At 36.6% G+C, this 19930-nt stretch overlaps 2 protein-coding genes across 2 annotated transcripts in view; both read left to right on the top strand.

The window, feature by feature from the left end:
* The window catches only part of tnfrsf18 (tumor necrosis factor receptor superfamily, member 18), a 148372-nt gene that overhangs the window by 45120 nt on the left and 83322 nt on the right, over window positions 1–19930 (top strand). The window lies entirely within an intron of this gene.
* Window positions 1722–18570, top strand: edem1 (ER degradation enhancer, mannosidase alpha-like 1). Its single transcript, XM_049479479.1, has 12 exons — window positions 1722–2465; window positions 5834–5906; window positions 7438–7541; window positions 8811–8982; window positions 10115–10298; window positions 10420–10594; window positions 11496–11616; window positions 13185–13355; window positions 14304–14377; window positions 14455–14551; window positions 15676–15849; window positions 17788–18570. Exons 1-12 carry the CDS (start codon window positions 2008–2010, stop codon window positions 17875–17877), a joined length of 1893 nt encoding a protein of 630 aa, XP_049335436.1. The 5' UTR covers window positions 1722–2007; the 3' UTR covers window positions 17878–18570.

The following is a 19930-nucleotide window of genomic DNA, read 5'->3' on the forward strand; positions in this document are numbered from 1 at the left end:
TATTTGTAACATTTTTATTATTATTATTCTTAATGCAGTTATTGCAACTGTTTTACAATACAATGTTTTATTAAATATAATCACATGATGATCATGAGGGATGGTAAAGTAAAAAAAAAATAATAAAACAACACAAATAACATATTTTTACACTGACTTCCATTAAAACAGTTTTTCTCTTCTTGTAAAGTAGTTTTTTTTGTGTGAGAAACCAACCAATAAATTTAATTTCCAGTGAGTTTGACCAGTTTCATGAGAAATAAGGATACTGCACATGATACTGTTATAGGAGGAACTTTTTTTTTTTTTTTTTTGCAAAAAACAATCTTAATTCTACTTTTTTTTTTAATTTAAGACATCTCTTAGCCAAGTGGTTAGTTACTATTTTTAATTTGTGTTTTAATCGTTTAGCTCCATTTACCCCATACATTATTGACTCACTCGCGGGCTCCCTCTAGCGGTGGGCTGTTATATTCTAATATAACACGTGAGACAGGGAGTGATCAGTCTCTCTGTAAACCAGTTCTGTCTGAATGGGGTGAAGTTTAACGTCAAAATAAATTAACATAATCCGTTATTTATTTTTTATTTTTGTTATTTATTTGCTAAAAAATCACCCCCTCTTAAACATTGAGAATATACTTGTACAGTATACTAATTATTTTACAGTACTAAAATTACTTAAAAATAGTAGTTCATTTGTTTTTTTTAAATGCTGGTTACTTATTATAATTATTTTATTATTCTTTTTTTCATCAAATTGTGCTATGTTGTTTAACAGGAAATGACATATACTATTTTAGTTGTATTTGGTCTGCACTTGTGCGGAGTGAAGGTCGATTTTTATTGTGAAATAAAGACAATAATATAAAAAAATAAATACCCGGCCCCTAGAGGTTTTTTTTTTATTATTAATACAATACATCAATACAATCTAATATGTCACACTTGCTTGACTCTAAAACACATATAATTATTTATTAATAATAAAAGTTATGTTTTACCAAACAACAATTGTTAAAAAAAATCATTATGGCTTTTTATAAATTTAGTTTAATGTAGGCTTTTTATTTTATGATATATTCTGCTTTATCTTAAAAATCGTAAATTTGGGTGTAGATCTATTCTACAATATTTTTTTCTTTATGAATGAAATACTTTGCAGAAAAAATAAACAAATAACAGAAGTTATTTGAAGAGATCATGTGACAAATTACAGCTCTGGAAAAAAAGAGAGTTTCTTTGATTTTACCAAGCTAAACTGCTTGCATTTTTGAACTCTTAAAATTGTATGAATATGAACTTGTTTTCTTTGCATTATTTGAGGTCTGAAAGCTCTGCATCTTTTTTTTTGTTGTTATTTCAGCCATTTCTCATTTTCTGCAAATAAATGCTCTAAATGACGATATTTTTTATTTGGAATTTTGGGAGAAATGTTGTCTGTAGTTTATAGAATAAAACAACAATGTTCATTTTACTCAAATATATATACTTATAAATAGTAAATTCAGAGAAACTGATTCAGAAACTGAAGTGCTCTCTTATTTTTATTTTACAGAGCTGTTTGTATTTAAGGTCAAAACAATAAAAAAGGAGAAAAATATACTTAATATAATAAACTTCATTTCTTTTAGATGTGAGCTCTAGACAGGGTTCTAGAGGGCGCCAGAGATATTTTACATACTTTTTACGTGCGCGTGAGGCGTAAACTACTTGTGTCTCTCTGATTGGTCGGTTGCGCTTCAACGCAGCGCGCGCCACGCCATCCCCGCACACCTGCGCGCTTGAGCGGCAGCAGCCTCAGCCAATGGGCGCGTCCGTGTCTCCACCGGCGGACAATCAGCGGAGGAGGGAGGAGTTAGTTTGCAGGAACTGCGAGTGAAAACAGACAGCAGGAGGAAGCAGCAGAAGTGAATTATCGATTAGTGATATCGGTTATAGATTCTGCCCTCCGTTAAAACCGGCCTCCGCGCGAACGATGACCGCGGCCGCGGCCGGAGCGCAATCATGCGATGGCGGTGTGTAGTGGTGGCGCTGCTGGTGCTGCGCGCGGCCCTGAACTGCGCGCTGTGGCTCGCGTTCGGTCTGGGTCCGAGCTGGGGCTTCAACTTCCCTCTGCACTTCAGCTTCAACCGGCCCGCCTCCCTCCCCGAGCCCGCCGGGGTCCAGCCCGGTAATGACGCGTGGTCCCGCCGCCTGTACCCGCAGGGCGCGCCGGGGGACGCGACCTGCTCCCGGGTCAGCGCCAACACCCCCAAAGAGTCCTACCTCAGCTTCTTCAAAGAGAGCCGAGACGAGTATGACAGGAAGTACAGCTCCTTCCCGCACGCGCTCCGGGTGAAGATGAGGAGGATGGCGAAGGACATGTTTTATTTCGGATATGATAACTACATGAAACACGCCTTTCCGGAGGATGAGCTCAACCCAATAGACTGCGCGGGCCGGGGACCAGACACCCTCAACCCGTAGGTTCATCCCACCCCACTGCTGCACCCTATACTGCTCCAGGCTCAACTTCTTATACAACATTTAATAAACGTTCAGATTGTCTGGGTTCCATTGCATCTTTAAATGTTGATTTTCTTTCCATCATCAACCCTAAAACAGCATGTGTTAAACTTTAGACAGTGTTGATATTCTGACATTGAATAAACGTTTGCAATACATCTTTTAATGTTGGCCATACAAAGAAAAGCAACTTTAAAACAACGTTTATTAAACTTCGGTTAGAGTTGAAATCCTGACATTGAATAAACGTTCAAATTGTTTGGGTTGCATTGCATCTTTAAATGATGCTTTTCTCTTTTCATCGTCAACACTAAAACAGCATGTGTTAAACTTCAGTTAATGTTGATACATTAGTTTGCAATACATCTTTTAATGTTGGCCATACAAAGAAAAAAAACTTCAACTCTTAAAAAAAAACATTTATATTAAAACATTGGTTAGAGTTTATTTTCTACCATCATCAACATCAAAAAAGGTTTGATGTTGATGATGGTAGAAAATAAACTCTAACCAATGTTTTAATATAAATGTTTTTTTTTAAGAGTTGAAGTTTTTTGTTGAAGTTCTGACATTTAATAAACGTTCAAATTGTTTGGGTTGCATTGCATCTTTAAATGATGCTTTTCTCTTTTCATCGTCAACACTAAAACAGCATGTGTTAAACTTCAGTTAATGTTGATACATTAGTTTGCAATACATCTTTTAATGTTGGCCATACAAAGAAAAGCAACCATTAAACAACCTTTATTATACATTGGTTAGAGTTGAAATTCTGACATGTAAGAAAAGCAGCCTTCAAACCTTTTTTGATGTTGATGATGGTAGAAAATAAACTCTAACCAATGTTTTAATATAAATGTTTTTTTTTTAAGAGTTGAAGTTCTGACATTTAATAAACGTTCATATTGTTTGGGTTGCATTGCATCTTTAAATGATGCTTTTCTCTTTTCATCGTCAACACTAAAACTGCATGTGTTACACATTGGTTAGTGTTGATATTCTGACATTGAATAAACGTTTGCATTACATCTTGTATTGTTGACGATAGGAAGAAAAACAACTTTTAAACAACGTTTATTAAACTTCGGTAAGAGTTGAAATCCTGACATGTAATTAACCTTCGCATTACATATTTTAATGTTGGCCATTCAAAGAAAAGCAACCATTAAAAAAAACTTTATTAAACTTCGGTTAGTGTTGAAATGCTGACATTGAATAAACGTTCAAATTGTCTGGGTTGCATCGCATCTTTAAATGATGCTTTTCTCTTTTCATCATCAAGACTAAATCAGCATTTGTTAAACACTGGTTAGTGTTGAAATCCTGACATTGAATAAACGTTTGCATTACATCGTGTAATGTTGACAATTGGAAGAAAAGCAACTTTTAAACAACCTTTATTAAACATTGGATAGAGTTGAAATTCTGAAATTGAATAAATGTTTACATTGCATGTTCTAATGTTGATGATAGAAAGAAAACGTTTAAACAACCTTTATTAAACATTGATTATAGTTAATAATAAACGTTTGCATTACATCTTATAATGCTGACGATTATTTAGTTTACCCATGCAAAATTGAAGACATATATTCATTTTAAAAACAGGGTGTCTGGTAGCAGCTGGTGACCATGGCCAGCTAATGGTGCTGACTCAAAAGCATTGTTAAACTAAATAATCACAGAATTGGAGCTGCAGAGAGCTGACAAGATAATACAGAGCACAACAGAATCCTCACTAATATCACCAGATTCATCCACTCTGAAAAGAGCCTGCACCACAATGCACGCTTTAAAAGTACTTTTTTAGCATGCTCAGTGCAATTACACATTCTTACCAAAAATGTAGAGACTTTAATGTCACTTTAAGTTTCATTTTCTACACTTCAAGAACCCAAATACAAGCTATGCAAATAGAAAATTATATATATATATATATATATATATATATATATATATATATATATATATATATATATATATATATATATATATATATATATAAATTAAATATACTGTACGTTAGTTACAAACAACTTATATTAAACCATAATTTTTAAATCAGTGTTAAATCAATGTAAAATAACGTGTCACTAATGAAAACCATGTTTGTCTCCGACATCAGAATTGATTTGTTTGTGCAAATCAATTTTTCATTGATTCAATGTTATTTGTATTTTTTGTGTAGTTTGTATTAAACTTTAAATATGTATGTCTTTTTTCTGGAAAGGGACATAATATTTTTTATTTTAATTTTAATATTTGTGGCGAGCACGTTCCCCTTAAAGAAGCATTATTGTGAGTGTAGATTCAGAGCATTAACTATTTATTAATCAATGATGCCTATTAATCAATGATGCTAAATGTTAAATATTGTTTTAAGGTTGTTTTTCCATCATCAACATTACAGGATGTAATGCAACCAAAAAAACTTAACCTTTATTTAATGTTCTTTGATATCAGGGTCATGTTTTAACACACCTCAAACTGTGTTTTTCTATATTCATCTGTCTGTCTCACTTCATTACCTCAGCTCTACTGGTCTGAAGGATAATATAATAATGACATATTCTGAGAATAAGTAACCAGCGTGGTTTTAACCCAGTGTTTTTTGTTCAGTGTTTGCACGTCTACAAAGCCACAGTACCCTGAATTATAGGTGTGGTAATGGATAAACATGAGCTAAACATATTGTTACCTTTAGCCTAAGCTTAGTTATTAAGTAGCCTCGATCCATATCCAATCAGGATATTATAAATAACGACTATAGCAACTTTATTATGCTATATATAACTTTGGAAATATAATTGCAGTGCTATTAGAAGGTTTGTGAACCTTCAGGTTTGGTGTTTCTGCATGAATTTGACCTGAAATGTGATTCTTAGATCTTATTCTGATCCTAAGGACTAGGTACAAAGACCTCACGTGTTTGGTTGTTGCACTTACGTCTACAAAACCACAGTACACTGAATTATAGGTGTGATTGTGGGTAAAAATGAGCTAAACATATTGTTACCTTTAGCCTAGGCTTAGTTACTAAGTAGTCTAAATCCATATAGTCAGGATATTATAAATAATGACTGTAGGAGTGTATTTGCTTGTTTGCACATCTACAAAACCACAGTTATACACTGAATTATAAGTGTGAAAGTATACAATCATCAGCTAAATAGAGCTGCAACTAACGCTTAATTTGCTAGTAGACTGCAGGAAAAAAACACTGCAGGAATATGCTGCACATGCTGTGTCTGTGTAGAGCTTAATTATAGTTTAATGATGTTTAATAATTTAATGATTTTAATCCTATCTAATATGTTTGTTTCAGGTCGAACATCAACATTAACGATGTGCTTGGAAACTACTCCCTGACCCTTATTGATACTCTGGATACTCTGCTGGTAAGTAAAGCGTTTGAAGCTGTGCAGCTACTTCACATAAACCTGTTTTGTCATGAGAACACAGCAAAACTAAACACACACAAGAACTAGTGACGTCATGTCCGATAATCTCTGTAGTGGAGAATACGCACCTGAAGTGAGTCCAGAATGAATGGGTCCATATGGAGCTTTTGAGCCAAATCAGAGTTTATAAATGTCTGATCAGTTTTATACTGAAATATGTACTTATGTCCTAAACATAGAACAAAATGAAATGTTTCAGTACCACAGACATAAAGTTTTAAGCTTTTAAATTCAGTTATAAACTTTCTAAAACTTTCAACAATTAGCTCACAGTAGCTGTATTGCTAGTGTCTTAACTGTGTAAATCCGTTTACTGTAGAAAAATGGAAATATATAGATACACTTTTTTTGCTTTTTTTAGTAAAATACAGAATTTAACTTAAATTAAATAAAATTAATACTCAGAATTAAATGTTAATAGGTAATATTTTTTAATGTAAGTTTTTAGTATTAAGCTCCATTGACTGACTCGCGATTTTCCTTTATAATTTTACAGTCATTTTATGAAATATAACGGAGGAAACAAAAAAGTGTTCAGAGTCTCTATCAAAATCTCTAATGATGTAGAATATGTGTTTTGTACCCATGCTTTCCTCTTTTAAAATGATTGCACTGACTGTAGGTAGTTACAGCTCTTGACTCACAGTTGCCGACTGGGCCAGATATTAAACCTGCTAGATATTTGCCAGGTGCCTGCGACTCATCAGTAATCACTTAGCGATAGCTCAGCAAGGCTGTTTCATTAGTTTCACTACAGGACCCTTGATTTGCCACAGAGAAGAGGTTTTTGTCGGGCTAAAATCAGATTTTTCCATAAATGTCTGTAGCCATGCATTAGATGCGTTTTGGACCCATGGTTCTCTTTCTACATTATCCCATTGGCTGTAGGTAGCCGCTGCTCTTGATTCACATTTGCCAACTGGTCCAGATATTAAACCTGCTAGATATTTGCCACTGTGCGACGGCTCAGCAAGTGTCTTTCAGCAACCACCAGGAGTGCAGGCATAAAGTTGTCCAAAAGCAGTGTGTAAGACTGGTGGAGGAGAACATGATGCCAAGATGCATGAAAAAAACTATGATTAAAAACCAGGGTGATTCCACAAAATATTGATTTCTGAACTCTTAAAACTTTATGAATATGAACTTGATTTCTTTGCATTATTTGAGGTCTGAAAGCTCTGCATCTTTTTTGTTATTTCAGTCATTTCCTATTTTAATGCAAAATAAATAAATGCTCTAAATTAAAATATTTTTATTTGGAATTTGGGAGAAATGTTGTCTGTAGTTTATAGAATAAAACAACAATGTTCATTTTACTCAAACATAAACCTATAAATAGCAAAATCAGAGAAACTGATTCAGAAACTGAAGTGCTCTCTTCATTTTTTCAGAGCTGTAAAATGTAAATCAGGATTCTGTAGTGAACTGGTTTGTTTAGTAAGGGCTGTTTCGTTCTCTCTCTCTGCAGGTGCTTGGAAATGTGTCAGAGTTTCATCGGGCTGTCAAACTCGTGATTGACACTGTCTCCTTTGACAAGGATTCCACAGTACAGGTGTTTGAGGCGAACATCAGGTACAGTGTCCTGTGTTTTCTGTTTTTGGATCTCTCTATAGACGTTCAGTTCAGTCCTTTTCAAATGTTTTATAATATGATCAAAAGGACCAAAATTTGGTTTGACCAAATGTGTTCTTGTTCCGGATCTACTGAACCTTGGTCTGTTTCATCTGCAGTGTAAAAAATGCTTTTCTAGATTGATCAGAACAACAACAAACCAAATAAGAAAAGAAGCAGTGTTGTGCCAAAATATGTCTTATAACAGAGTACGGTGCCGGTGATTCTGTATCTACTGTAACTGTAGATTAGATTACAGTGCTGGTGATTCTGTATCTACTGTAACTGTAGATTAATTACAGAGCAGTATGGGTACAACAGATTACAGTGCTGGTGATTCTATATCTACTGTAACTGTAGATTAATTACAGAGCAGTACGGGTACAACAGGTTACAGTGCTGGTGATTCTGTATCTACTGTAACTGTAGATTAATTACAGAGCAGTACGGGTACAACAGATTACAGTGCTGGTGATTCTGTATCTACTGTAACTGTAGATTAATTACAGAGCAGTACGGGTACAACAGATTACAGTGCTGGTGATTCTGTATCTACTGTAGCTGTAGATTAATTACAGAGCAGTACGGGTACAACAGGTTACAGTGCTGGTGAATCTGTATCTACTGTAACTGTAGGTTAATTACAGAGCAGTACGGGTACAACAGATTATGGTGCTGGTAATTCTGTATCTACTGTAACTGTAGATTAATTACAGAGCAGTACGGGTACAACAGATTACAGTGCTGGTGATTCTATATCTACTGTAACTGTAGATTAATTACAGAGCAGTACAGGTACAACAGATTATGGTGCTGGTGATTCTGTATCTACTGTAACTGTAGATTAATTACAGAGTAACAAATCTGTTACTGTATTTTTCTGAAATTGTCCATTTTCTGGTCTATTTTAAACTGGGCGGGTGTGATGCAGTCTCTTTTCAGAGCGGATGAATCCGATTCCAGGTTATGTTCAGTCAGAGAGAGAAGACAGAGAGAGAGACAGCGCTCAGTCAGAAACTTCACTCCTTCGTTTCTTTGGTTTTACTATGAGTAAATGAGCTACTGAGCTCTGAGTTTCCTCTTCTGAAGTCTCCATTGCTCCACCAGCCGCTCACGTTCAGTAAAACTGAGCCGGATCTTCTTTTAGAGGATGTACGTGTGACGTAAATACATAAGGACGCATGACATGTTGTTTTAATGATGGTCTTCTGTCTCTCGGTTTGTTTTTAGGATCCTGGGCAGTCTGATCTCTGCACATATTCTTCTGACTGATCCTCGACACCCTTTTGGAGATATAGGGCTGGATGATTATGATGATGAGCTGCTACACCTGGCGCATGACCTGGCTGTCCGGCTGCTGCCCGCCTTCGAGAACACCAGCACAGGAATCCCCTACCCCAGGGTCAGACCCCCGTTATCTCATGCTGCATAATTATAACTGTTTGTGTATATTTCGAGACTAAACATGTAGTAATAAATGCCATATGTTTAAAAGAGAATGCAACACTAATCCTGTGCAACAGATGAAACTCTTGCTCTTCCTTTACTAGGGTGGTCCTGATGAGAGCCAGTTTTATCATAATGTTTTTGATGCGCCTCCAAGTTTTGCCAAATATTCATACGAAATAATCCAAACTGTTCTCTTAGTACCTACTGTTGTCTGAGCAAGAGCATCTCTCACTATCTTTAATAAACTCCTGAAGACAGAGCTCTTCAAAGAGCACCTACTCTCCTAACACCTCTAACTAACTACCTTCTACTACCAGATCAGGAGAATCTCTCACTATCTTTAATAAACTCCTGAAGACAGAGCTCTTCAAAGAGCACCTACTCTCCTAACACCTCTAACTAACTACCTTCTACTACCAGATCAGGAGAATCTCTCACTATCTTTAATAAACTCCTGAAGACAGAGCTCTTCAAAGAGCACCTACTCTCCTAACACCTCTAACTAACTACCTTCTACTACCAGATCAGGAGAATCTCTCACTATCTTTAATAAACTCCTGAAGACAGAGCTCTTCAAAGATCACTTACTCTCCTAACACATCTAACTAACTACCTTCTACTACCAGATCAGGAGAATCTCTCACTATCTTTAATAAACCCCTGAAGACAGAGCTCTTCAAAGATCACTTACTCTCCTAACACCTCTAACTAACTAACTACTTCTAACCTAATTTCCTGCTCCTCCAAATGTTTCTGATGTGACTGAACATAATTTCTTACATTATTTTCTTTTCTTTTTTTACAAGTATTTTTTACCATAATCTGGATTCGAACATTACTCAAATATTCACTATTCACTGTATACCTGTAACTCTACCTCTTCACTACTTTACAACTGATGCTCTCAAACACATTAAGAGACAAGAAATTCAAGTTATTAACTCTTGATGAGTTCAGCACAGCTGTTAACTGAAAGCCTGAATTCCATAAATCTGACTGAGAAAATCCAGCTATTGATTTTAAATTTGATTAGTACTGTATATGAACCTTGTTTTGATGTGTTTTTTGTTGTTTTTCACAAACAGGTGAATCTGAAGCGTGGTGTTCCTGCTGACAGCATTAATGAGACGTGTACGGCGGGGGCGGGGTCTCTATTGGTGGAGTTTGGCATCCTGAGCCGTCTGATTGGAGACTCCACGTTCGAGTGGGTGGCCAGGAGGGCCGTCCGAGCTCTGTGGAACCTGAGGAGCAACGAGACGGGGCTGCTGGGTAAAGTCCTGAAATCTTCTGATTTGATCTTCTAACTTTCTAGTGTACAGAAAATATCTATTTCAACATATTTAATTCACAAATGTTTAATTCACACATATTTTCTTGTTCTGTTGTTCAGGAAACGTGGTGAACATCCAGACGGGTCAGTGGGTGGGGAAGCAGAGTGGTCTGGGTGCAGGAATGGACTCGTTCTATGAGTACCTGCTCAAATCCTACATCCTTTTTGGGGAGAAAGAAGACTACAAGATGTTCACAGCTGCTTACGAGAGCATCCAGAGCCACCTGAGAAGAGGGTGCGTGTGTGTGCGCGTGTGCGTGTGTGTGCGCGTGTGTGCGCGTGTGCGCGTGTGCGTGTGTGTGCGTGTGTGTGTGTGTGTGTGTGTGTGTGCGCGCGTGTGTGTGCGCGCGTGTGTGCGCGCGTGTGTGCGCGCGTGTGTGCGCGCGTGTGTGCGCGCGTGTGTGCGCACGTGTGTGTGCGTGTGCGTGCGCGTGTGCCTGCGCGTGCGTGTGTTTGTGTGTGTGTGAGATATTCGTGTGAATAACATTTGTTAACCTATTTGTTATTTGACTTACTGATTTTAGTGCTATTAAATATTTCCATGTAATTGTAATGTTTTTTAATCAATTCAATCAATTTATTAGTTTTTAATAATTTGTAATATTTCATTTTTGTGGTTGTTGTAGAAGAGTCCACATTAATGATGGGAACAAATACAATAATTTAAATTATTTCTTACTTACTATTTTTTAATTTTGCAGCATTTTTTTTTATTATTATTATATGTTAACTGTAGGTTTCATTGATTATAACAGTATGTAGATTTGATTAACATGTGTTGGGAGGCCAGTCAGACTGGACTTTTAGGACATGTTATAAAACTGGGAATATTATAAAAATCTACCATAATTTTTTTATATATATATATTGTTTTTAATATTCTTCGGCCAGTTTCTTTGGAACAAGATACATGAATAACTGCTTTCTTTAAAAAAAATAATGTCCCTTTTTAACATATGTATTTGGCAGCTGTTCTAAATTGTGTCCAAATTTCACACTAAATTTCATTGAATTGTAAGAAAAGTTTTAGTTTTGGTGATATGAGGTTTTGCATGAACTTGACCGTGTATTATAATAATGTATTAAATAGTAGTGTGTGTGTATGTGTGTGTGTGTTTGTGTGTGTTTATACACAGGAGAGAGGCGTGTAATGAAGGAGAAGGGGATCCTCCCCTTTATGTGAATGTAAACATGTTTAATGGGCAGATCATGAACACCTGGATTGATTCTCTTCAGGCGTTCTTTCCTGGACTTCAGGTATGTCATCCTGTCTGTCATCCCATCTGTCCGTCTGTCTGTCTAGTACAGTGTCTAGCCTACATCCGGTTTACAGAGTTGAATTTAAAGGGTAACTAAATCCTTCTGAATTTTGCTGACTCCATCCTCAGCTCAAATTTAAAAAAGGTTAAAAAATGGGAGTGGCAGTTTGAGAGGAGCACTGGGTTGATGTATGGGTTTAGAGGCAGGGCAGGAGCAGATTGAGCTGATCAGTGTGCCTCTGATAGAGGTAAGATGCAGTTGGTTGGCTTTGACTGATTTGCATTCTCACCTATAGTGTGGATTTCATTTTCCAGCAGGACTTGGCACACTGCTTACACTGCCAAAATTACCAATTGGTCTTATATAATATTCTCACTGATTTTTAGGTTTTCGTTGTAAATAAGTAATAAACACTTAAAATAGATCACACTGTGTTTAATACATCTATATAATAATATATGAGTTTCACATTTTGAACTGAATGAATGAGATGAAGTAACTTTTCAATTATATTCTAACTTTTTGAGATGCACTTCAAAGCTTGCTCAAAGTTTCTCAATTAAAGGAAAAATATAGTACAATATGAAAGCATACTTTCATACATTTCTTTTTATATTTTATTGTGTTATTTTATGAAAAAAATTGTTTATAGAAAATTTCCTATATCCTGATATATGCAGCTCTGGAAACAAAAATAAGAGATCATTTAAAAATGATGAGTTTCTTTGATTTTATCAAATTGAAAACCTCTGGAATATAATCAAGAGGAAGATGGATGATCACAAACCATCAAACCACCAAACTGAACTGCTTGAATTTTTGCACCAGGAGTAAAGCAGCATAAAGTTATCCAAAAGCAGTGTGTAAGACTGGTGGAGGAGAACATGATGCCAAGATGCATGAAAAAACTGTGATTAAAAACCAACCAGGGTTATTCCACCAAATATTGATTTCTGAACTCTTAAAACTTTATGAATATGAACTTGTTTTCTTTGCATTATTTGAGGTCTGAAAGCTCTGCATCATCTATTATTTCAGCCATTTCTCATTTTCTGTAAATAAATGCTCTAAATGACAATATTTTTATTTGGAATTTGGGAGAAATGTTGTCTGTAGTTTACAGAATAAAATAACAATGTTTATTTTACTCAAACATAAACCTGTAAATAGCAAAATCAAAAGTAAAAAAATGTAGACTCTGTGATTTTAAGACTGTGTGTTTTACTGTGTAGTGATTCAGTAACTCCAGGTTTCAGTCCTGTATAGAGTTTAGTGTAAGTAAATGAATCAGTTACGGGGCTTTTTTGATTTGTTTGCAATGCAAATGTTTGTGGTCACAGTTAGTTTTTTTTCCTGAACCTCTGCTTTGTTTTCCTGTAAGTGTGTTTTTTTACCGTCACTCATTCGTTTATCTCAGCTGTGGTTACAGTGATTGGTTTAACCATCATCCTGAAAGGGTTCTGCAGATTATCTCTCAGAACCAGGGCTGTGGGTTTGTGTAATGGTTCAGGTTTTGTCCTGCTGACCTGGTTTTAAACTGTTTTTCTGTTCTGTTCTTCTCTCAGGTTCTAAACGGAGATGTGGAGAACGCTATCTGTCTGCATGCTTTCTACTATGCAATCTGGAGGCGGTTTGGGGCGCTGCCCGAAAGGTATAACTGGCAGCTGCAGGCCCCGGATGTGCTCTTTTACCCTTTAAGACCAGAGCTGGTGGAGTCCACATACCTGCTCTATCAGGTACTCAGCATTTCTCTCTGTTATACTTACCTTTATCTGTGTATCACTATGGTTAATGGGTGGAGTCTAGGGGTGTGCCATAACGTATCATACGCAATAATATCACCAACAAAGAAGCAGACACAACTCGCTGGCCAGTTAGCATAACAAGCTAATACACTGAACTAATGGGAGCTCAACTCTGTGGAGTCAAACCCTTGTCTCGCTCCATCCTGCCTGGAGAGAACAGTACTTTATCTGAGGAGCTCCTGTTGCTGTTCCTCACTGTATGAGTGTTTTATCAGAGTAAAATAGAAAAACAACAGCAAACAGCAATTATTCACTCAGAAAAGAGACACATGGAATTGCGCAATCTATTCACAGCTCAGAAAAAAGTTATTTTTGTATCACAGACAAACAGAGAATTATTTATTCAGCACAGTTGATAAATCTTTATAAAACTCTGGATACGAGGTACTTAAAGGGTAATGCACACTGAATAGAATTTATTTTTGATAACTGGAGAAAGACAGGAATTGTGGCTGATTTTAATACCGTAATGCCATTTACAGTGTTTATGAAAATGTTTAAAATATGTCAATTTAAATTTGTAAAGGAAGCCGTTTTAAAGCTATTAGCATATACTTTTTTTTTTTTTTAAGGTTTATTGTTTTTATTCTTCAGTTTTCTGGTAATAAAGTCTGATTTCTTCGTATATTGTTATTCATACAATTTTAGGTGACTAAGTAAACCCAATAGCAATTAAAGCTTTAATTTTAAAGCCTTAGTATTTTATATTATATGTACTCCTAACAGTAGAGTAAATCAGAAACCTACATAAAAGCCCAGTCATGCAAAAAACTAAAAATAAAATACAAAAAATTATGTGATGTACAAGATGTTTTTTGACATTACTGTATTTATATGAATAGTCAAGGCATATGTTTTTTTGTTTTAAATTTCTTTTAGGCCACCAAGAATCCCTTCTACCTTCATGTCGGCATGGACATCCTTCAGAGCCTTGAAACAAATACCAAAGTCAAGTACGGCTTTATTTATAATGATTAAAGACTGTCCTACATTTGTTTTAGCTCTGTTTAAACATCATTTCCTGTTGCAGGTGTGGTTATGCTACACTCCATCACGTGGTGGATAAATCCAAAGAAGATCGTATGGAGAGTTTCTTCCTCAGCGAGACCTGCAAGTACCTTTACCTGGTATGTGCTCTCATTCTCCAAAGCTGTACTTTATTCGTACTTTTAATTGTTATTTAAAGCTTATTAGTAAATCAATAGGCTCTGCTTTTTTATTGGCTGGTTTTGAAACAACAAAAAAAACAACAGCCCGAGCCCGACCCAACCCGAACCATGAACTGTCTGTTTTCGGGCTGATTGAATGAGCGAAATATGATCAGAATCAGAGAGAGAGACACAGAGAGAGAGAGAGAGACACAGAGAGAGAGAGAGAGAGACACAGAGAGAGAGAGAGAGACACAGAGAGAGAGAGACACAGAGAGAGAGAGACACAGAGAGAGAGAGAGACACAGAGAGAGAGAGACACAGAGAGAGACACAGAGAGAGAGACAGAGAGAGAGAGAGACACAGAGAGAGAGGGAGACAAAGAGAGAGAGTGAGTGTGTTCTGGTGTATGAGCTACTCACAGGTAAAGGTTCTCACACACTGTATCTCCTGTTTCTCTTTTATCTCCTCGTGCTCGTATTCTAGTCCCATAGATAATTCTGCAGCTCCCTCAGTGTTTTCTGTCATATTTTGCGGTTAGTGTGAGCGCTTACAACTAACACTGCGGACCGCGAGGTGCCGCCACGCTGCCGCTGTTGTGCCGAATCCGACTCCCTGCTGAATCCGACTCCCACTTCCCGGACAGAATTGGCACAAATAAACAGCGATTATAAATAAATTAGTTTTTCACTTTCAGTTTTTGGTTATTTGGTTCGTTCTCGTTAACAATAATAATTGGTTACTTAGCAACATTGTGATTATCACACCAGAGTTTTTTTTTTTTAATAAAAATATAATTAAGAAACAGATGCCTACATCTCAGACTATTTTCTGGAGCCCCGGCCCGAGGAATGTGGGGGGATTTCGGGTCGGGCCTCGGGTCAGGTCGGGTTCGGGCAGACAATCTAAGCTCTAATATGAACTTCAAACATTATTATGCACAATTATGCAATCATGCAAAAAAACACCTGTAAAGCTGCTTTAAATACAGAATATTATCACATTATGGATTAATAATGCTGAGTCACGATATATTATGTACTATGCGATGCAGCGTTTGTGTTTTAAACTGCTGCTGAAGAGCCTGTGTTCTCCTTCTGCAGCTCTTCGATGAAGAAAACCCACTTCACAGGTCTGGGAGTCGCTATATTTTCACCACAGAGGGTCATGTGGTGCCCATAGACCCACGCTTTAGGGAGAAGAGCTGGGAGGAGCACTTACCCTGTGAGGAGCCAGCCAGGGAGCCAATCAAGCAGCCTCAAGCCAATATCAGCAATGTAAGAACACACATATTCAGAATAATAGCTTATTTGCATAAAATTGACAAAGCCCTTAAATGGCTCATTCTCCCGCTGGCCTGCACTTCCACTGCGTTTAAACAATCCGTGCCTAAGCATGCTTACATCACCAACAATTTGGTTAACTACTTAGTTAAGGCTAGATTATTCTGTCGACAGCATTGTACAACTGGACTTTATCCTGTTCATCTGATGAGCTGCCAGATTTATGGAGAGCATTGTCAAATAGACAGACAGACAGACATACAGATGCTTTATATATACTTTATTGGTCCTAGATTAAAATTCTGGACCTCCAGTAGCAGGTATACATAGTATGGTACACTTATTTCTCCCCTACTAAAAATAAAACTACAGATGACAAAGAAATGGTTCAAAACTAGGTTTACCTGTTAAAAAAAATGGTGTTTGGGTTGAGTCGACTCATTGAGTTACTCACATACTGAAGGACACTGGATAATACTTCAGAACGCGGGTTTGTAATTGAAAATTGAGAAATTACACACAAAACGAGTCACAGAAGAAATTTAACAGAGAGATTATTATTGTTTTCACAATTAATCACTTATCCTCACCGGAGATGAGATGAAGCTGCAGTTTTTAGAAGTGGTAGGATTTATTTCTAGCTAAATATATGCTTTATCCCAATGGGTGTTTGTGTGAAAAGTGCTGGAACTTTTTTCGGTATGAGTTCAGTCCTCGAACTGAGAGGAATGTTTAGAAAATATGCGCGTGTTGTTCTGTGGGAGGCGCTGGTAACCAGTGTAAGACGCATAAACACTTCTGAAATGTTGATCGTTTTCAGATATTTTAGATTAAAAGTGTAAAATTGTGACTAAATCAAATTAAAACTGTAATTCGAACTAACCAAATTAAATGTGAAAATTGCCCAGCACTACAACATAGAATAGATACAGAATGATACACATACAAAATACAAAATACAGTAAAATATAAAGTATAAACAATAAAATAAAAAGTATAAAATGAGCCATGCTTTGGGAGGTAACAGCATGGAGTGACTTGTGTGAGTACACCTTGGAAGGGACTGAAGCTGGTAAGAATAGGCCTGTCATGCTAACAGTTGTTTGCAAACAATATTTTGTCCCAGAAATTATTGCAATAAACCATATTGTTGGCATTTTTAGACCACTAATTTGGCATTCATAAAATTATGATATCATAATAATGGAATGAACTCTTTTAAAGACAATAAACTTTCCATTCCTCTTCATGCATCTAATTTTGGAACCGTGCCTTATTTTGCGAAGTGTGGAGGCAGGGGACACTGCGTGTCTGCCTCACACCAAGACATGCAGCCCCGGTCTGCCCCAGCTGGCACTTGTTGAACCAGCATAAAGACCCTGCCTGGTGACAGTGAATAGAAGGCTGAGGCAAAACGAACCTAAGAGATACTAAAGTTAAGCAACTAGAGCCTCACTGGGCCAGTAATATGTTTCTTAAATTTTTAGTTTTTAGTTAATTTACTCCTGTGTCTGTGTCTCTCTGTGCTTTTGCACTACCGGGTCACTGCAGGAACGCCCACAGTCACAATATATGTAAGTGCATTTAGTAAGCTCAAACACAATGGACGATATCACGATTATTAAATTGATTGACGTCATGTAAATTTATTGAACGAAAAGTCGATAATAAAGTTAGTATTATGACGGGCCTATTCTAGACGTTTACAGTAAATGCATTTTAAATCTCATGTTCAGCTGTTTCTATCATTTTTAGAGATGGAGGACATGAAAGAAATAATCGTTGACTAATCGACTAATAAAAAAAAAACTACAAAAATAATCATTAGTTGCAGCCCTATTAGGAAAGCAAAAAACAGGTATCTGCATACAGCATAACTTCACCAGTATTTTCAGTCTTTTTCTATCTGATCGTTTCATTTGTCTCTCCTAGTGTGAACGCATCCCTGAGGAGCGGCGCTACGCTCTCCCACTGAAGAGCATGTACATGAGACAGATCGACCACATGGTGGGGCTCTCCTGACCTCAGCGCTGCTTCCTGAAGACTCGGGTCTCAACACTAAACCCCCTGGAGGGGTTCAGCAGCTCGGCTCTCCAAACTGAGAACTTTTCTTTCTTTTTCTTCTCGTTTTTTGTTTGTTTGCACAATGAGCTGAATTTCCTCGTAAAAAACCCTTAACCCAGCGCTGGTGCTGCTCTGTTCGGCGGGGAGCGGCTGGTCTGAGCAGGCTGGTAGAGAGAGAGCAGAGAGTAAATCTGAGAGGATGGGAATCTTTTGAGAAATACAGATTCTTAAAAAAAAAAGTGGACCAGAATGCATATTATACAGATATCACATCACATTATTAACCTGCTGACTGTGGGCTAACCTCCACGTCTGTAGTTCTAAATGCTAAAAAAAAAGTATTCCTTTAAGTTAGTGATGCACCAAAATGAACATTTTGGGCCAAAAACTAAATCAGAAAAAAATAAATTAAAAAAATGATACTAATAAATGAACATTTTTTGCTGTTTTTTAGTTATTTGACCACTATTTCACCATTGCATAGCTTAAACAGCCTAAATGTATCTTTGTCTTGGCAATTACGAAAAAAAAAAATATATATACACATACATACATCTCAAACAATTAAAATATCATTGAAAAGTTACTTTAATTTAGTAATTCAGTTCAAAATGTGAAACTCATATATTATATATATATATATATATATATATATATATATATATATATATATGATTATGGCTTACAGCCAATGAAATCCCAAAAATATTATATAAGACCAATTGGTACTTTTGGCAGTGTGGGCAGTGTGCCAAGTCTTGCTGAAAAATGAAATTTGCATCTCCATAAAAGTTGTCGGCAGGTAGAAGCACCATATCCAAACTCAGTGCAGTTTTGTTTTCCCTGGAAAATCTTAAAGCACTTTATGCTTCTCTCTGCTACTGACAACTTTAATGGAGATGTGGATTTTATTTTCCAGCAGGACTTGGCACACTGCCCACACTGCCAAAAGTACCAATTGGTCTTATTATATAATATTCAAATTTCCTGAGACACTGATTGTTGGGTTTTCATTGGCTGTAAACCATAATCATCAACAATAAAATAAATATACATCTATATAATAGAGAGTTTCCCATTTTTTTTATTTAATTGCTGAAATAAAGTAAATGTATGTCGAACATCACACATTTTAAACATCCTAGCAGACAAACTAACAAAGCACAATACGCAGTTTTTTTTCTACTACATATACAGTGCATTACAGTGGTGGCCTACGTAATTTTGAAATTCTGTTGAGGGCTTTTAATTTGAAATGAGGAATTAGCACAAGACAGCTGGTTTCCACTGGGATGGAACAGTTTAGCTGTAAAAAAGTATATAATGCTGAAGACTTTAGCTGGTGTGGAACAGGTTAGCTGGGATGCTAGCTAGCGGTTTCTCCTAGCTGGATTACTCGCTGAGTTGATGACAGACAGAAGTCCATGTCTGAGCATAGTATGCACACAGCGCTGTAGCTTTTGAGTAAAATGCCACCGTAGCTGAAAGAAATCCTAATGTTAGAGTAAACACTGCAATATGACTATTACATTCTTCGGGTATAAATTACACCAAAAGTGCTCTTTTTTTTGTCATTTTTGGACTAATATTTTCAGTTGCCAAATATTCGGTGCATCTTTACCTTAAGTAACCTTTAGAAAGTGTGTGTTCTCTGCGTTTGATGAAGTATGAAAGAAATCTTAGCTCTCCAGTGCTGGTTCAGAGCTGACTGCCTGGTACTCTAAAAGCAGCAGTGTTGTTTTTATTTTTATTTTATTTATTTGTTTTTCATATTAACACTCGCAAATCTACGATTCTGTTTTATACCTCTGACATTCTTACAAAGGGCTCTGCATAAATATACTGAGAAAGCATGTTTTCTGCTGCTGCTGCTGCTGCTGCTGATGCCTAAGGAACTTCAGCGTGAGCTTCCACTTGAGCATCAAACTGTTATTTCAGGTTTTGTACCGTTTGCCTTCCAGACTCGTGGACTTTTTTGCAGCGAATCAAACTGTTTACAAAACTTCCTTTA

Source organism: Astyanax mexicanus, chromosome 5 (genome assembly GCF_023375975.1).
Source record: "Astyanax mexicanus isolate ESR-SI-001 chromosome 5, AstMex3_surface, whole genome shotgun sequence".
Lineage (NCBI taxonomy): Eukaryota > Metazoa > Chordata > Actinopteri > Characiformes > Acestrorhamphidae > Astyanax > Astyanax mexicanus.

What these genes read in the sequence shown, in the direction of transcription:
- edem1 (XM_049479479.1), top strand. Translation starts at nt 2,008, where the DNA reads ATGCGATGGCGGTGTGTAGTGGTGGCGCTGCTGGTGCTGCGCGCGGCC. An exon ending in ATACTCTGGATACTCTGCTG is followed by an intron (nt 5,907 to 7,437) that starts GTAAGTAAAGCG and finishes CTCTCTCTGCAG; the next exon opens with GTGCTTGGAAATGTGTCAGA. An exon ending in CCTGCAAGTACCTTTACCTG is followed by an intron (nt 14,552 to 15,675) that starts GTATGTGCTCTC and finishes CTCCTTCTGCAG; the next exon opens with CTCTTCGATGAAGAAAACCC.